The sequence below is a fragment of the Canis lupus genome, chromosome X (assembly GCF_011100685.1).
Source record: "Canis lupus familiaris isolate Mischka breed German Shepherd chromosome X, alternate assembly UU_Cfam_GSD_1.0, whole genome shotgun sequence".
Classification (NCBI taxonomy): Eukaryota; Metazoa; Chordata; class Mammalia; order Carnivora; family Canidae; genus Canis; species Canis lupus.
The window spans coordinates 93,018,075-93,033,398 of NC_049260.1; the positions used below are offsets into that span (position 1 = coordinate 93,018,075).

The 15,324-nt window shown below is 45.6% G+C and overlaps 1 protein-coding gene and 1 long non-coding RNA gene across 3 annotated transcripts in view; one reads left to right on the plus strand and one right to left on the minus strand.

The window, feature by feature from the left end:
- The window catches only part of TMEM255A (transmembrane protein 255A), a 52,086-nt gene that overhangs the window by 35,245 nt on the left and 1,517 nt on the right, over nt 1–15,324 (minus strand). For both annotated transcript variants that reach the window (XM_038588207.1, XM_038588208.1), the window contains exons 2-3: nt 9,722–9,864; nt 184–246 (exon numbers count right to left, since the gene is read on the minus strand). In XM_038588207.1, coding sequence (XP_038444135.1) covers nt 184–246; nt 9,722–9,864 — 206 coding nt within the window. The remainder of the gene's footprint in view (nt 1–183; nt 247–9,721; nt 9,865–15,324) is intronic.
- LOC119868506 lies at nt 1,480–8,519 on the plus strand. The gene is made up of 3 exons (XR_005386417.1): nt 1,480–1,779; nt 4,125–4,274; nt 7,665–8,519. It is a non-coding gene; the product is annotated as an uncharacterized LOC119868506 (long non-coding RNA).

Consider the following 15,324-nt stretch of genomic DNA (forward strand, 5'->3'; position numbering starts at 1 on the left):
GGAACAAGTCCCATACCACAGGTTCACTTCAGAACAAGTTCCCTAGAGCCCGAGGAGAAAAGGCAAAGGAGCAGTTTCTTTTATGGCTCTGATCTGGGAAACCTTAAGAAGTGTGTTACTTATCCATATAAATACTGAGCTCTGTCAGAGGAAGAGTGTGATTCTATAGTGATGCAAACTTACCATCTGCCGTTTGTTTTCAACGAGGTTTGATCCGATGATTCCAAGGAATGATCCAAAGCCGAGCTGCAAAACAACATGGCAAACATAGAATGTGGGAAGGTGATCAGCCTGACTATGCAATCATTCCAGCTCCTGGATATACGATTCAGGACAAGAAAAAAGACCTGGGGGTACAGATGCTAAAGCCACATGCAGTTGTTACACAGCTATGACCTGTTCAATAAAAGTATTTCTCCCACCATTTGTCAATTTTTCCTTGCAGAAATGAGTCAGACTTAAAAAGAAACTCATATGCCCAAAAACTAAAAGTAAAGGTCAACCAGAGCTTTGCAGAGCCTGCCTATTTCAATGTCAATATCCATTACCTAGCGCATGACTGGTGAGTCAGTAAGAGGCATAAAACGGTGAAAAGCACGCATTATATTCTGATCTTTATCTTTTTTTTTTTTTTTTGAAAGGAGACCGTCTACTCTCTGGTACATGGATTACAAAGTAAAAATTTGAAATAGCAATTTCTGATGCATCCGGCACACTAATCAAACCCAGGAAGTACTTTAGAAATCAGCAAGCACCTTAACCTAGACTTAAAAAAAAAAAAAAACCTATTTTTTGAAAGCCTGTATTTGTGGCTGACCCACTGCAATTTACGTTAGCACTTGTTCACCTCTTCTTCCATCTCTGCTTCATTTATGGACAGAAAGCATTCATTAGAGGGTGAAGAGAAATGGCCGTGTAAAACCCTGAAAAAACAATCTCCCTGTCTAAGTGGCTGGGATGATGGCTCGATGTAGCAGGTCCCATTTTCCTCTCACTTCTGCCATTAGTGGACTGAGTGGGCCAGGCTCGTCTGCACATGATCAGTAGCCAACGGCTGTCGGCGGGGGTAAAAATGCAAGAAGTAAAAAGTGGTGAACCCGGACCAATAAATCTTAACACAAGCTCGCTGATGTAGTTACACGTCTCTTTGGCCTCACTAATGGGCCAGGTTTCCATCTGCAGCCTTACCTTGGCTAACAGGGGCATCCATTTCCATCTGAGGCCCCCAAGCCTTCCAGCTGAACTTGGAAATCTAACGGACCCGAGGGCCTGGCAGGAATGTGGTGGGGCAGTGGAGGGGCACTGGGTAGTTGGCTCAGAAACCCAAGAAGGAAAGGGAAACGAAGGGAAGGAATGAATGCAAATTTGCAAGGACTCATTCTGCAGGGCCACTCGGCCAGCCACTCCTCTTGGGAAAATAGAAGCTGAAGTGCACAAGGAAGGGTATGTCCCTTGCCCTCCAGGACTCTACTGAGAACATCCTCACTCAGCAGTTAAACTATGCCCATCTCCCGTCTGCTTGTATTTTAAATGTAATTGAAATGTGTTGTCATAGAGTGTACTGATTAAAGCCTGGTTCTCTCACTAGCCTGGCTTTTTACCCCAGCTTGCTTTCATCTCTGTCTGTGGAAGAGCTCTTGAACAGACTGATTGGCCTCTCTAAACCTCAGTTTCCTGATCTGGGAAATGGGGAATCTAGCAGTGGCTATCTCATCGGGCTTTTGCAAGCATAAACCAGGATGGTACATCCAAAGGACTTAGCACAGTGCCTGGCACACAGTAAGTACTCAGTAAATATTACCGTTCTGGGGGTTATTAATATTTTTGAAGACATTTCACTTTTGAGCAGCTCTAACCTAATTTGAGCTGGAAAATCCTATCATTGTTTGCTTGAGCTCATAAGAGGCCTTCATGTTTTCTCTTAGCTTTGCCTCCAATATATTCCACAGCTTTTATTATTCAGGAAGAATTCTACTTATAGTCTGTGTTTATTGCACCCTAGTACCCTGGACCACTTGGGGAGATTGAGAGAAAGTTGGAGGCAGCTTCTGACACGAAACAGAAGTCCTTTGACTGAGCAGTGTATCAGTTTCCACAGATATTCACTTGATGTCTCCTGAACCCCCAGAGCAGTCTTGGCCTTCAGACCAGAAGCGAAGACTTTGGTTATTCCTAGCAGTCTCAAATGACTCCCTGATGGTAGTGGCCAGAAGAGGTGGGCTGAAGCCTCATGGAATTGACTGGAAAGACAAGGCACTCAGGACTAGAAGTCCCAGGTTAGCCAGTTACTTCATCCAGTTCCCTCTCTTTCTTTCCATCCCATTCTAATCCAGTCTGATTCATTCGGCTTTCTAATAGTCGCTAAGTACTTGTGTCCGATAATAAGATATGGCCCCTGCCCTCTAGGAGTTTATAGTTCAGTGAAGGAGAGACAAGACTGTGGGTTAAGGACCATAGGCAAGGAAGAAACACAGTGCTATCGGAGAAGAGAATCATTCATTTTGTATTACATCTCTGGCCCCACTACCTGTAAACTGTGTGACCTTGGGCTAGTCCCTCAACCACTCCGTGCTTGTGATTCCCCACCTATAAAATGGGAATCACAATGGTAACTACTGGCTGCCGTGAGCATGAAATGAGATAAAGTATGCAATGTGACTTCTACTGCGTATTTACCGCCCCCAAAATGAAAACATGAATTCAAAAAGATATCTGCATCCCTATGTTTACTGCAGCATTATTTATAATAGCCTAGGTATGGAGGCAATCTAGGTGTCTGCTGATTGACAACAGTAAGGAAGATGTGGTATATATATGCGATGGAATATTACTCTGTCAGAAAAGGATGAGCTCTTGCCATTTGTGACAGCGTGGATGCACCTAGAGGGTATGAGGCTGGGTCAGATAATTCAGGCTGAGAAAGACAAATACCGTATGGTCTCACTCATATGTAAAATCTGGAAAACAAAACAAATGAATAAACAAACAAAAAGCAGGATCAGACCTATAAACACAGAGAACTGACGGTTGTGTCAGGGGGGCAGTAGCGGATAGCAAAATGGGTGAAGGGGAGTGGGGGATAGAGTCTTCCAATAATGGAATGAATAAATCATGGGAATAAAATGCACAGCATAGGGAATACAGACAATGGTACTGTAATAGTGTTGTATGGTGACGGATGGTAGCTACACTTGTGGTGGGAAGAGCATAATGTATAGAGACTGAGTCACTGTGTTGTACACCTGAAGCTAATGTAGCATTGTGTGTCAACTACACTCAGATTTAAAAAAATTTAAATAGAGTATGTACTGTGACTTGCATAAGGTAGGATGCTAAATAAATGGTAGTTCTAAGATTTCACATAGAAGGAGACATTTTAACATGGGGTCAAAGGCAGGTAGAGTTCATCAGGCAGGGAAGTAATATCTTTTGAGTCATGGCTGAAAGAATTCACTCACCTGGATGATAGGTTGGTGAACTCACTAGTGTTGCTGAAACCACTGTACATTTGAAAAGCATTTTAATTTAAAGAACAAGGGGGGGCACCTGGGTGGCTCAGTGGTTGAGCGTCTGACTTCGGCTCAGGTCATGGTCCCGGGGTCCCGGGATCGAGTCCCACATCGGGCTCCCTGCAGGAGCCTGCTTCTCCCTCTGCCTGTGTCTCTGCCTCTATCTCTGTCTCTCATGAATAAATAAATAAACTTAAAAAAAAAAAGAACAAGGGGTAGTGGAAGGGGAGGTGGGCAGGGGGTTGGAGTGACTGGGTGACGGGCACTGAGGGGGGCACTTGACGAGATGAGCACTGGGTGTTATGCTATATGTTGGCAAGTCAAACTCCAGTAAAAATATATATATACAAAAAAAAAAAAAGAAGCATGTGCCCTCCATTTTGGTCACAGTAATGCTATGGAGTTTAATGGAGCTGATACCATTCCATTTGATAGACAGGAAAGTGGTGGCCTCAAGAATTGTATGGAGTTATCCCCACTTAAAGCAAGTTAATGACAGGGACAGGACTAGTTCACAGGTCCCCTGACCAACAGCTGGTGCTCTTTCAGCCACTCTGCTGCATTTGTGGTGTGTTAATAGAATAATGGCCTTCATCACTGCGCCTCCCTCTCCAGGAAAGAAGTTCCTGGCAAGGATGGAGTGAGAAGTCCTATTTGAAGAAGAGCTGAGAGGTCGAAAATTAAAAAAAGGACAAATCAACAGAATTTCCTGAAAGTGGGCAGCTGCTTCTAATCAACTGTTTACTCTCCTGAGGCCTCAGAAAGGTAAGCTCTGTGGTCATCCCTGAGAACTGCATGGAATCATGGGAAGTGCAGACCTTTGGACCTCCATCTTGATTCCCCATTACCTGAATAAATAACCAATTTACTTTGTTTTGGCTGCCCTCCATGCGTTGAAGAAAAAGTCAAATAGTTAGAAATCCAAGTCAGATTTAAGGGCTCTCTTTGGCTGGGCCCTGTAACTTCTGCCGATTCCCATTCACTGCTGCAGACGCCCAGCTGACGTTCAGATGGATTCGTCATTCAATACATGGTAGTTGGACACCTAGTCTGCGGCAGGCGCTGCGCTAGATCTGGGATTTGGAGGCCAGAGGTTGGGGGTGGGGTATGATACCCCGACCAATGAGACTCAAGGAGCTATAATTAGGTAAACTGGTCCACAATTCGTTCCCATAATCCTGACATCCACAAAGCTGTTAAAACCAAAAGGTTTTTGGTTTTTTTTCTTTGTACCTAACTTGGTGGCAAAACCTTGAACTGATGTGAGATTATTTTATAATCTTTATCCTCTTAGTATAAAAATTCAGTTTATTAGAGAAATATAAGGGGCTGATGATGAGGTTTTTCTCAAGACCCCACTGGGATGTTAGATAATATAAGATATGCACCGTATTATCTTTCCAAAATAGAAAAAAAAAGTCTAAACTCGCAAACACATCCTATCCAAAGATTCAGATAAGGGATGGTGGACCTGCATAAACCAAGCCAAAGAATATGGCCCAACAGACGCCACAAAGGAGGATGTAAGTATTTTCCAGGAACCATGAGTAGGAGAAGTCTATGGTACACCCCACTTGTGGAACCCCGCAGTTGAAAAACATCCCAGCCGTGTCTTTAAGTTGAGATAGAGCATTTGGATCAACACACAGAGAGAGAGAGATCAAGGACGACATTCCAGACCAGGGTGAACAATGAAAGTCAGAGCAGCAAGGCAGGAAACCCCAAGGTGTGTTCAGGGCCAGGAACTGACAATTTTGGCAAAAAAGGAGGAATGGGAGACCGGACCAAGGGCATCTTCAGAGATCCCCCCGAGTGACAAAGCTAAGGAGGCAACAGGGAGCCAATGAAAGTTAGAACTTTATGGCACGAGAAGTCTTATTTAGCAAACCTGGATTCGATTCTCATCCTTGAAATGTACTTCCGAAGGTAAGAACTGTATTTTATTTTATTTTTTTAGAACTTTATTTTAGGATGATCTTATATTTTAGAAAGATTTTCAACAAGGGGTGAACAAAATTTCTGCCTAATTCATAATAAATCACAAAATCCCACTATCCAGAGCTCCGTCTGTTTCCTTAGCAGTCAATTCTTTAATGTAAACTTGTTGGGTTTATCAAGAGTCTTCACATGTGAAGCGGAAGCCACACTTGCCTAAAGAAAATTTCTGTGCTATTGCCTTAAACGATTCCTGTTGTCTCAGTCTCCTACCATCCCACGGTACCTCTGATATAGTTTTTCCATTAACTCACATACACCCCCACCTCGGAGATGGGGCTGAAACTCTTTTTTTTTTTTTTTTTCCTGAAAGAAAATCCAGGCTAGTATGGGCCTTAGCTGGAGAGAAGGTGCGAGAATGAAAGGATTTCCATGCTGATCAGGTGGCCAACCCCATCTTGTGGGTTGCTGGGGAAACACATTTAAAGGCCTCATTCTTCTGGATCTAAGGTTAAAGTGTTTACTGGGGAGGAGCAGGCTCGGTCTCCTGCCCTTTATACAACAATCGAGCCTCTTGTTTTTTAGGCCTCCTATGCAGAAAGCTCACCAAAAACTCTTCTGTAAAAATCCCCAGCCAGGTTGTCTTTCTTTATCGGTTTTCATTTTTTAAAAATTGCACAGTTCAGCTTTTATGGATGACCACATCTTTAAAGATGCATGTGTGCATATGTGTCTTAGAATGGTGGTACCACATTCCAGCTCGGATAGAGTAGCTTATGCTCTATTATAATGCACCTCACCATACAAGGGCATCTTGCTTGGCAAAATAAATATGCCCCAGAAAAGTTTCACGCGAGTTTGAGCTGTGCAAATATAATTATATTTTAAAATCCCTGAGATCTCAATATTTAAATGGATTGTGTGTATGATAATTCTTTTTTTAATCTAATAACTCCTCCCTAATTTGTCTGTTCTGAAATTTTAAATTCTCACATACTGTTAACACATTTAACCAGCAGAGGTAATGCCCAAACAGCAGAGTTCCAAGTAGCCTGAAGTTTTTCACATTTCTGTACAAGGATCATTTATATTCGGAGTGACCAATTTGCCAGTGTGGAATCTGAAAATGCCACCTATGCTCATTGTGGTTTTATCACAGAGCATATTTTATTTATTGGGTTTTAGTTCTCCACGTGGTTGCTCGTTCACCTGAATTCGGTTTCCCTAGGGGTATTTATTAAAATGCAAATTCAATTTGTATTAATTTTTCAATCAAAATTAGTTCATCAAAGGGAAATTCGGGTTCCTGGGCCCTACGTGAACCTGCTGAGTCAGAATCTCTGGGGATAGGGAGTTTGGGGTCTGCATCCCCCCCCACCCCGCGCTCCCCCACCAGTCATTGGTGTGCACACCAAGGTGGAGAAACCACTGGCTTAGAGCTTATATGGTACCTACCTCTCTAATAAGAAAATGATTCAATTAGTGAAAGCTCCCCATTCCCGGGGAAATCTGGATTCTCAGGCATGGGTCGTTACTCTATTTGTTACAACACAATCTGACCTCTAAGCCCAAATGGATTTTCCTCCTTTTCAATCTGCAATCTTCCCCATTTGCTTTTGATAATTAAAACGCATTTTAAAGAAACAATCAGGAACTCTAAGAGCACATTTTTAAAGGTTAAAGCATGGGGCACACTGTCCTTTAGGGATGGTTGTCCTCTTAACATTTCCAGATTAAAAAAAAAAAAAAACATTTCCAGATTAGCTTTTAGTGAAGCACACACACAGATACACACCCCCACTGCTTCAACTTCCCGGGCTAGCTGAACATCAGGTACCCGAATAACAACAATCGTGAGCCCTCCATCCTTTGTTCGTGTATTCCAACCTAGCCAACCACAGGCCCATATTCTACAGAGAGGGTTCATAGCCACCGTTCCAGAAGAGGAGTTCCTACTCTGAAATGACGTGGAAAATACCTTTTCCTCACCCATGGGGAGTCTGAATCTTGGCTTGAGCCTTTGCTCATCCGTCAGAAATATTTTACCAAATGCAGCTACCTGAAGCACGCAAAGTCATACAGACCCTATAAATTGCCTTTCCAAGCCACCAAAGTACAATCTTACCTCCCCTTTATCTCCTCACCACCCCCACCCCTCTTGCTTGTGTTTAAAAATAAAACCCAATTCTGCTGACAACTGGTTTTCTTGCCTCACCACAGGAAATGGACTGGGTGAGTTCTCATGTCACATGGTTAACAGAGGGCACCGCACAGTGTCTGTGGGACACCTGCTGTTGGCGGCTGGAGGGAGCCCTGCGGGCCCAAGATCTGCGAAGGAACTTCCCCGGGGCGCCGCAGCCTTGGGCTCCTGGGAGGTGGGAGGCGCCGCAGCGAGGGCTCGCCTGGCTCCCTAGGGCTATTGAGGAGGCTGACGGTGGACCCGGTGGCCTAGGCAACCTGCGTCAGGCTTGGTCACTCACAGCGCCTGGCTTGTGAAAGGCATTCATCTTTAATCCCTTCCTGTCCCTTGACTTCTCTCTCCAACCCCACCTTTCAAAAAAAAAAAAAAAAAACACAAAAACACAAAAACACAAAAGCACAAAAACACACCAAACCAGCAACATAGATACATCTGCCCTCTTTGCTCTACTAAAAAGGAAAAAGGAAAAGAACCAAAAAAGAACTGTCCTAAACTTCCTTCCTGCTCTCTACAATTAATTACAAATTAGAACTGGGAAATCATGCATATGATAGTGAAATATGATGAAAATGAAATATGATATGAGCCAACCTCTAGATTTAGGCTTTGGGTTCAACAGCAGTGTGTGTAGATCCAGATGAGGTTTGTGTTTGTTTTTGTTTTTCTTTTCTTTTTCCCAGACTTATCGAGGTATAAATGACAAATAAAATTGTGTATGTTTAAAGTACTCAACGCAACAATTTGATGTAATATGAGGTTTTGTATGTCGAGAGTTCGGTGGTTTTCATGCACCCTGGGGATGTGAAAAGCAATCCACTGACCTCTGGAAGAAAACTTGTTTCCTATTTATTGTTTATCTAAAGTAGTAATAAAGAAATTGAGCATTACAAATATTCAGTAAACAGACTGTCACTGGTGCCCTCCCCAGGTCGTGAATGTCAGATGACAAGGTGGGCTGTCTGGCTGGAAGGAAGGCGAGATCCAAGCAGCAACAGGTTGATGTTGATGGTGGGGCATTTTACGTGTGTCTGGACTGTGTTACCTAGTTTTAACTAAACTAGTCCCTACAAAATGGACAAGTGGTTAGGAAAGGCTCCTGTTGAGAAGCCACAAATTGATGATGCCCCTAATAATGTAAGCAGAAGCCAGCCACAAGAAAATGGCAGAGTTGACACTTGTCTTGGGATGAGCTTTCTGTCAGCTACATTGTGGGATCAACATTAAAAAACAATGATGCCATGTTGTATGGTGACAGATGGCAGCTACACTTGTGGTGAGCATAGCATAATGTATAGAGATGTTGAATCACTATGTTGTACACCTGGAAGTAACATAATATTGTGTGTCAACTGTACTCAAAAACATTTTTAAAATGATGCCAATGATCATCTGATCATCTCTGATAAGTCAGGCAAAAATACTCAAAATTATCTAGTGGGCTATTTGAAATAAGGATGTATATAGCCACTACCTTTAATGTCAGACTTCAAGTGAAGTGCGAATCGTTCTTTGAAATTTTAGTTAGTGTTAGTATGAGGGTATTGCAAATTACTGTTTATTTTAATCTAATCTTTGAATTTCCATTTGTGTATGTTTTATGAACCTGTAGAAAACTTCTAAGTGAATAAATACACACATTTTAGAAGCAAATATTCCACATATCTTTCTCGATAGGAATGCAGGACTACTTTGGAGATCAGTACTGTCCGTCACAGTATCGAGCTGTGGTCAGATTTCGGGTCAGATCAGGTGACCCCCATTATATATAGGAAAGCAGACGCCCAGAGAGAAAAGGACCTTAGCTTAGGGTTAGCACTGCTAGTTAGTACCATCCCCTCGACCAGAAAACCAAGGTCCTAGAGAATGAGGTGACTTGCTCAGGATCACACTGCTAATTAGGGACAGAGCCGGGATTCTTCTGATTCTCAGAAGTTGCCCCTCTATACACACAAACATAGGGAAATACGAAAAATGAGCAAACACTAGAAACTCCCGCAGAACTAAAAACCATCAGAGTAGAACCCGAAAGATGGTAGGCAAAAAGCCATTGGGACCTACCTATGCCCATTATACTTACAATAACTCCTGGGTAATAACCTCCGACAGTCACATTCTGGGTCCTAGTGGTTGCGGCAAGGCCCACCGTGAGAATTAACACGGACACGATAAGCAAAGTCACGGTGACATAGATGGAGTTTCGTTTCCTTCGATTGAAGGCTCCTGAAAGCACACAGAAAAACTGAAGCTGCTCATTATGGCCAGAGAAGGAATGGGCTTACAGGAGAAATTAGGAAGGTCTTACCCAGGATCAAATCCCACGTTGGGCTCCCGGTGCATGGAGCCTGCTTCTCCCTCTGCCTATGTCTCTGCCTCTCTCTCTCTCTGTGTGACTATCATAAATAAATAAAAGTTTTAAAAAAAAGGAAGGTCTTCCTTTCCTACTCCAACTGGTACCTGGGGTTATCTATGGGGAAGGGATGGGGCTTCGTTTTTTTTTGCAGTCATCAGGTGCCATGTTTACAATAAAAAAAACATATTTCTAGTTTGAAAATGAACAACAGAAGAAATCTTACCAGTTACATAAAAACGGAAAACAAATTTTTGTGCTCTCCGCATTCTATAAAAGATGTGTCATATCCACTTAGTAGAGTGTTTTTTTTTACTACAAATTATAAGGCATATGATAAATGGGAAGTGTACGTGTGGAGGTATTAAATGAAAATATTTTAAAGCCATTAAGCAACCGAGAAGGGTTTTTTCATAAGCTGGAGATAGGAAATTTCATTTTCAGTGTAAATATCACAACCAAGCCAGGTACTGGGATTTTTTTTTTCATTTATTTCTGACATTTGCCACCTCATGTATAAACTTTAAAATGGTGTGTTGGCAAGATTTCTCACATAACAAATGTGTGTAATAAAGTAAGTGTTTGGAAGCCATTAGTCCACAAAGATATGTATCGGGGGAGGTAGATGGGAAAGATTATAACTTACACACATTTGGGCTTATGTGAGGGTGACATAAATATAAATGACAAGAAACCCGTTCTCCTACTCAGTGCTTATCAGACATGATAGCGCAAACCAATATTTTTTTCGGAAACAGGCTTATTAAGTCAGATAGAAAAATGGCATCTAGACTCGCTTTTGAATTTAATTTTTTTTAAAGGAATCAAGCACCGCTCCACACTCTGCCTGCATTTCTCTGGCGAGGGGAAGGGGCTCTCAGCAGGAAATAGCAGAGATGAGTTCCCACCTAGGAGTTCGGTAAACATAAGCAATGGGGGAGGGAGTAAGAGAGTCCAGTTCTCCAGTGAGAAGGATGAAGCAGCGGGGAGCCTTATGATGGGGTTGCCCACCCAGGCGGCTTGAGTGGCATTTATGGGTCTAAAGAGGCCACTAGAATCTGCTCCCAGGACCCCATCATTCTGGGAGGCCTCTCTGCAGCCTCCAGGCAGCAGCCGCCTTTGAAGCAGCCCAGACTGCACCACTGGGAGGGAGGGGAGAGGGGACGAAGGAAGGGGGAGGGAGACGAGACAACTGGGGAGACCCGGGGGCCAGGTGTGCAGAGGGAAGGGCTGTGCCCTCCGCTGTGGACGCAGAGAGCCAGGAGTGCCACCCTGGGTTCGCTCCACCACCCATCTTGTCTTGCCCAGTGCGGGCCCTGCCGAGGGCTCCCAGGGAGGTGGGAGGGGCTGGCGGTCTCCCCTGACGTCAGCCTGCAAAGTGAGGGACATGACTCATCAGGGTCATTTCTAATGCGATCCTGTTCTAAGACTATTTCACATTGAAATGTACTAGGGGCCGCAGTGGTGACAGGGACCTATGACCTAAAGCGCCAGACCTTGCCCTGGGAGGAGAGGTAGGGAGAGTTGGGAGATGAGGCTCCTCTCCAGTGGGGCCTGAGTCCAGCCTCCGCGGGGAAGGGGCATAAAGGAACTCTAGTGACATCCGTGACATCAGGGCCCTCCGTGAGAGAGGGCTATTTGGGATGCAGATGGCAAGCAGACTGGCGGAAACACCGTGAGCAGGGCTGGGAGAGCGGCCCAGGGTGGGGAGGGGGAAAGGGGGGCAGGATTTATTTTCTGTTCACCTGAAGGTTAGTTTATCCTTCGGTGGCATCTCCAGAGGCCCTAAATGAGTGTCTGAACCAGGGTCCCTGCGTCTATTTGATGACAGACACTTCGCAGTGAATCTTCGAGTTGGTTCCACTGAGGGGCTCTAACAGAAACCTACCATCACCATCGCCTTCCATTCCACCTGCCTTCTCCGATGTCACTCGCCCCATCTAAGCCTTCCCCTGCCTCAGATTAGCAAAAGACAGTGAGGGAACATCTGGAGACACCACGGGTATCTTTGTGACACTGAAAAGTGTCGCAACGCCTCACACGGAAAACGTAGAACTTTAGAGACTAAATTGGGGGAGTGTGCATGTGGTCTTCCTCATTTTTTTCCGCTCTCACTTGCCTGCTCCTTTCCTGCCAAGTGGCTTTAAATCCTATTCACAGCTCTTGGGTCTCCTTTGCAAATATCACTCTAGCTCTTAAAAGCACAGGAGCCAGGTCAGAAAAGTGACTCAGCAAACCACATGGTGTCATTTGAAAAATCTATTTTTTCCCCCCTGCTTTAGAACCTGAACTGAAAATCCAGTCAGTTGAGAAGCCCAGGCAAAGAGCCTACACACTTACCAGGGCCTTTCCTCCAGATAGGATTTGCTTTGAAAATTCTCAAGTAAACTCTGTCATCAGTAGGTTGAATGTCTACTCTGTCCCCCTCACACCTTCCCCCAAGTCACTCCCTACTTTACACTATAAGGACTATAATTGTGTAAGTTGAAATTATTTCTAGTTGCACTTGGGAAGTTGACCATCATAAGGAACCTCGGGGTGAATGCTTTTGAAAAGTGAAGAATCACGTCTCCATTTCCCTTTAGTGTCAATTCCACTTAAAATCTCATCTACTTAGAGCAAGACACACCTGCTCTCTGAATGCGTGGTCCAGGCTACTAAAAGGTAGCTCATTTTGTCTGTTTGGGATATTTTCCTGGTGGTTGTTTCATTGCAGAAGGGAGCCCTGTTCTTATCAGGGTATAATGTGGGGCCTGCCTTAGATGTTCTCATGAACCCAGGAACATCTGATTCTGATTTTGTTCAATCAATCCATCGAAAACCTCCATCTGATACCATGAGGTATTTAAATAAAGCAGGAGGTTCTTGAAAACAGTGCCTATCGCAGTGTTTGATATCTAGAGTGCAGTCAATACTTGTTGAATAAACAAGAGGCAACGTATCAGAATTGCTTCCCTTCTAAGCAAAAAGGCGTGTGCGTGCGGGGGAATTGTGTGAATAAATATAAGCTGCGTTCATAGACTGGATTTTTAAAAATAGGGCACACCTGAGGGGTCCCCAGAACTAAAATCCTTCTGTTCAACTAGTGTCACACAACCCCGATGTCTCTCACTAGCCTGTCAACTTGGCACCCAGTATATTTCTGTTTAAACAACCACCACCACCCCTGCAACCAACAGCAGTGGGAGAGTCTGAAATCCTGTCATGGGCTTCGCCTGCTCCCCTTCCGCCCCCAGCAGCTTCCCTGCAGAACTACTGCAGACCTCTCTCTCTCTCTCTCTCTCTCTCTCTCTCTCTCTCTGCAGTGCCCCACCTCCACCCCAGATTCGTGAGGACCAGGATGCTCAGCTCTAGAAGCGCCCAATTATTTGCTGTCTCCACCCTTCCAGATACAGCCTGGTTCCCCCCCCCCACTCCCTGGTCAGAGCCCCCACCTGCACTGCGGTCTTTGAATCTGAGTCCCTCCCTCCCTCGAAAACCTGCTCAAAACTCACCTCCTCCAAAAGTTTTCCTTACCAGACTTACTCTCCTCTAATTGCTCATTATCTCGTGTCCCAGAGCTCCTATATATACCTTACTCAATACACATATTAATTGTAACTGCTACGATCACCGTTGTAATTGTGGGTCTGGTACACAACCCATATGATAACTCCAGTTCGGGATTATGTATCTGACAGGAATGCAGGTGTGGGTTGCCAGGGGGTGGGATGATTGTCTCTGCTTACTGATGTTTTACCCTGTGCATGTTCTTGGTCACCCCCTTAATAATAGGGTGCAGTAATCGCTGTCACAGGGCAGCAAGGACCAGGGCCCAGTATCCTGTCCTGTACACTATGTTGTCGATGACTGGCTAACGGGGATGGGGGGGGTGCTCATCTTTTCAACGGATTAGGATTTGCTTACCTGAGTGAGCTTTGCCACACAGGGAGGGTCCCAGGAAGTCCCAGCCTCACGTAGGTGGAAACAGGTGGCTGCCCACAAAAGACCCTCAAGGCTCTACCAATCTCCCAAACATTTCCTTAAAGGTGCTGATATCCGGTGTCCTGACCCCCCTCCTTTTGCAGTTCTTTGACCAAAGACCTCCAAGGCCACTGGTGAATTACAAATGTGTTACTTGGGAGGGAAGGAGGGGTCCCCCGCTGTAGTAGAGATGCCTTAGCGCCTGGGGGCGGTGTTGCCAAAAGGGAAAAGGGGGTTGCTGGGAGGCGGGATGTAGGGGCGCTGGAGTCCAATTACCACCTTCATATTGCCCAGCGCCGCTAGGACCGTCCCTCTCCAGGCGGCCAGCAAGCCTAGCGCGCAGGCACCTTGGTGCAATGTGTGTCTGTGTGTTTTAAATTTTATTGTTGGGGCTGCAGTTGTGTCTTGCCGGTGGAGGAAATCCCCTCTGAAATGCTGCCCCTTGGGGGCTGTAAGACTACCCCCACCTCCACTCCCCTCCCCCGCCATGCAAGGGAAGGTGGTGTTGCCAAAGCTGAGTTAAGTGGGAGTAGCTCCTAAATAGCCTAGACGCTGATTCAGGCCTGGGTTGTGCGGGACCCGAGCCAGGGAACTCCGGGGAGACTTCCCTGTCCAAACTGTGGAAACCCAGGGTTACCACTCGACTCAGGAATTCGCTAGTGCCCTCGGTCTGCGGACTTTACAAAGCGGGATGCGTGGAGCAGGCTCGCGCGTCTATAAGGGATCTACAATTCTTTGCCCGCAGTGTGGAGTCTGGGCTGGGCAAAACCCACTCAGCTTCTTGTTGCGCAGACCTTTCTAGAAACGTAAGATTGGCCGAGGGCCCCTAGGAGCCCAAGAAAGAACTCTCTTCATCGTGTTCCCCCACCCACAGAGCCGTGTGCCTAGTAGCGACAGTTAAGGCCCTGGCCCCCTAACCTGCGCACTCCCCCGCAGGCAGAGGGCCCCGCGCGGGAGGCCGGCTTTGCGGGTGGCTGTGGCCCGCTGCGGGCCCTCGCGCTCCCCCCCCCCTACCAGCCCTCCCTGGCGCAACAGTCTGGCGTCGGGGAGCCTGGGGCTGCGCTGGCGCCACAGCTGGCCAAGGTGAGGAGTGCATTCTGTGTGCAAGTGTGCGCGCGCGTGCGTGAGTGTTTGTGTGTGTGTACGCGCGCGCTTGTGCTAGACAGCTGGGGGGAGTCTGGTACTGCTGGGTTCTGGATTCGGACCCAAGTCCTTGGCCTTATTTGGACCACACTCTTAAAAATAAAAAAGATCAAGTTCTTATACTGAATATGCAGAACCATTGAAAATACGGATCTTCCCACCATCTAGGAGATGACACTTTCAGGGGCCCCTTCGGTGAACGAATTCTGTTGAGACTCGGTCTTGTG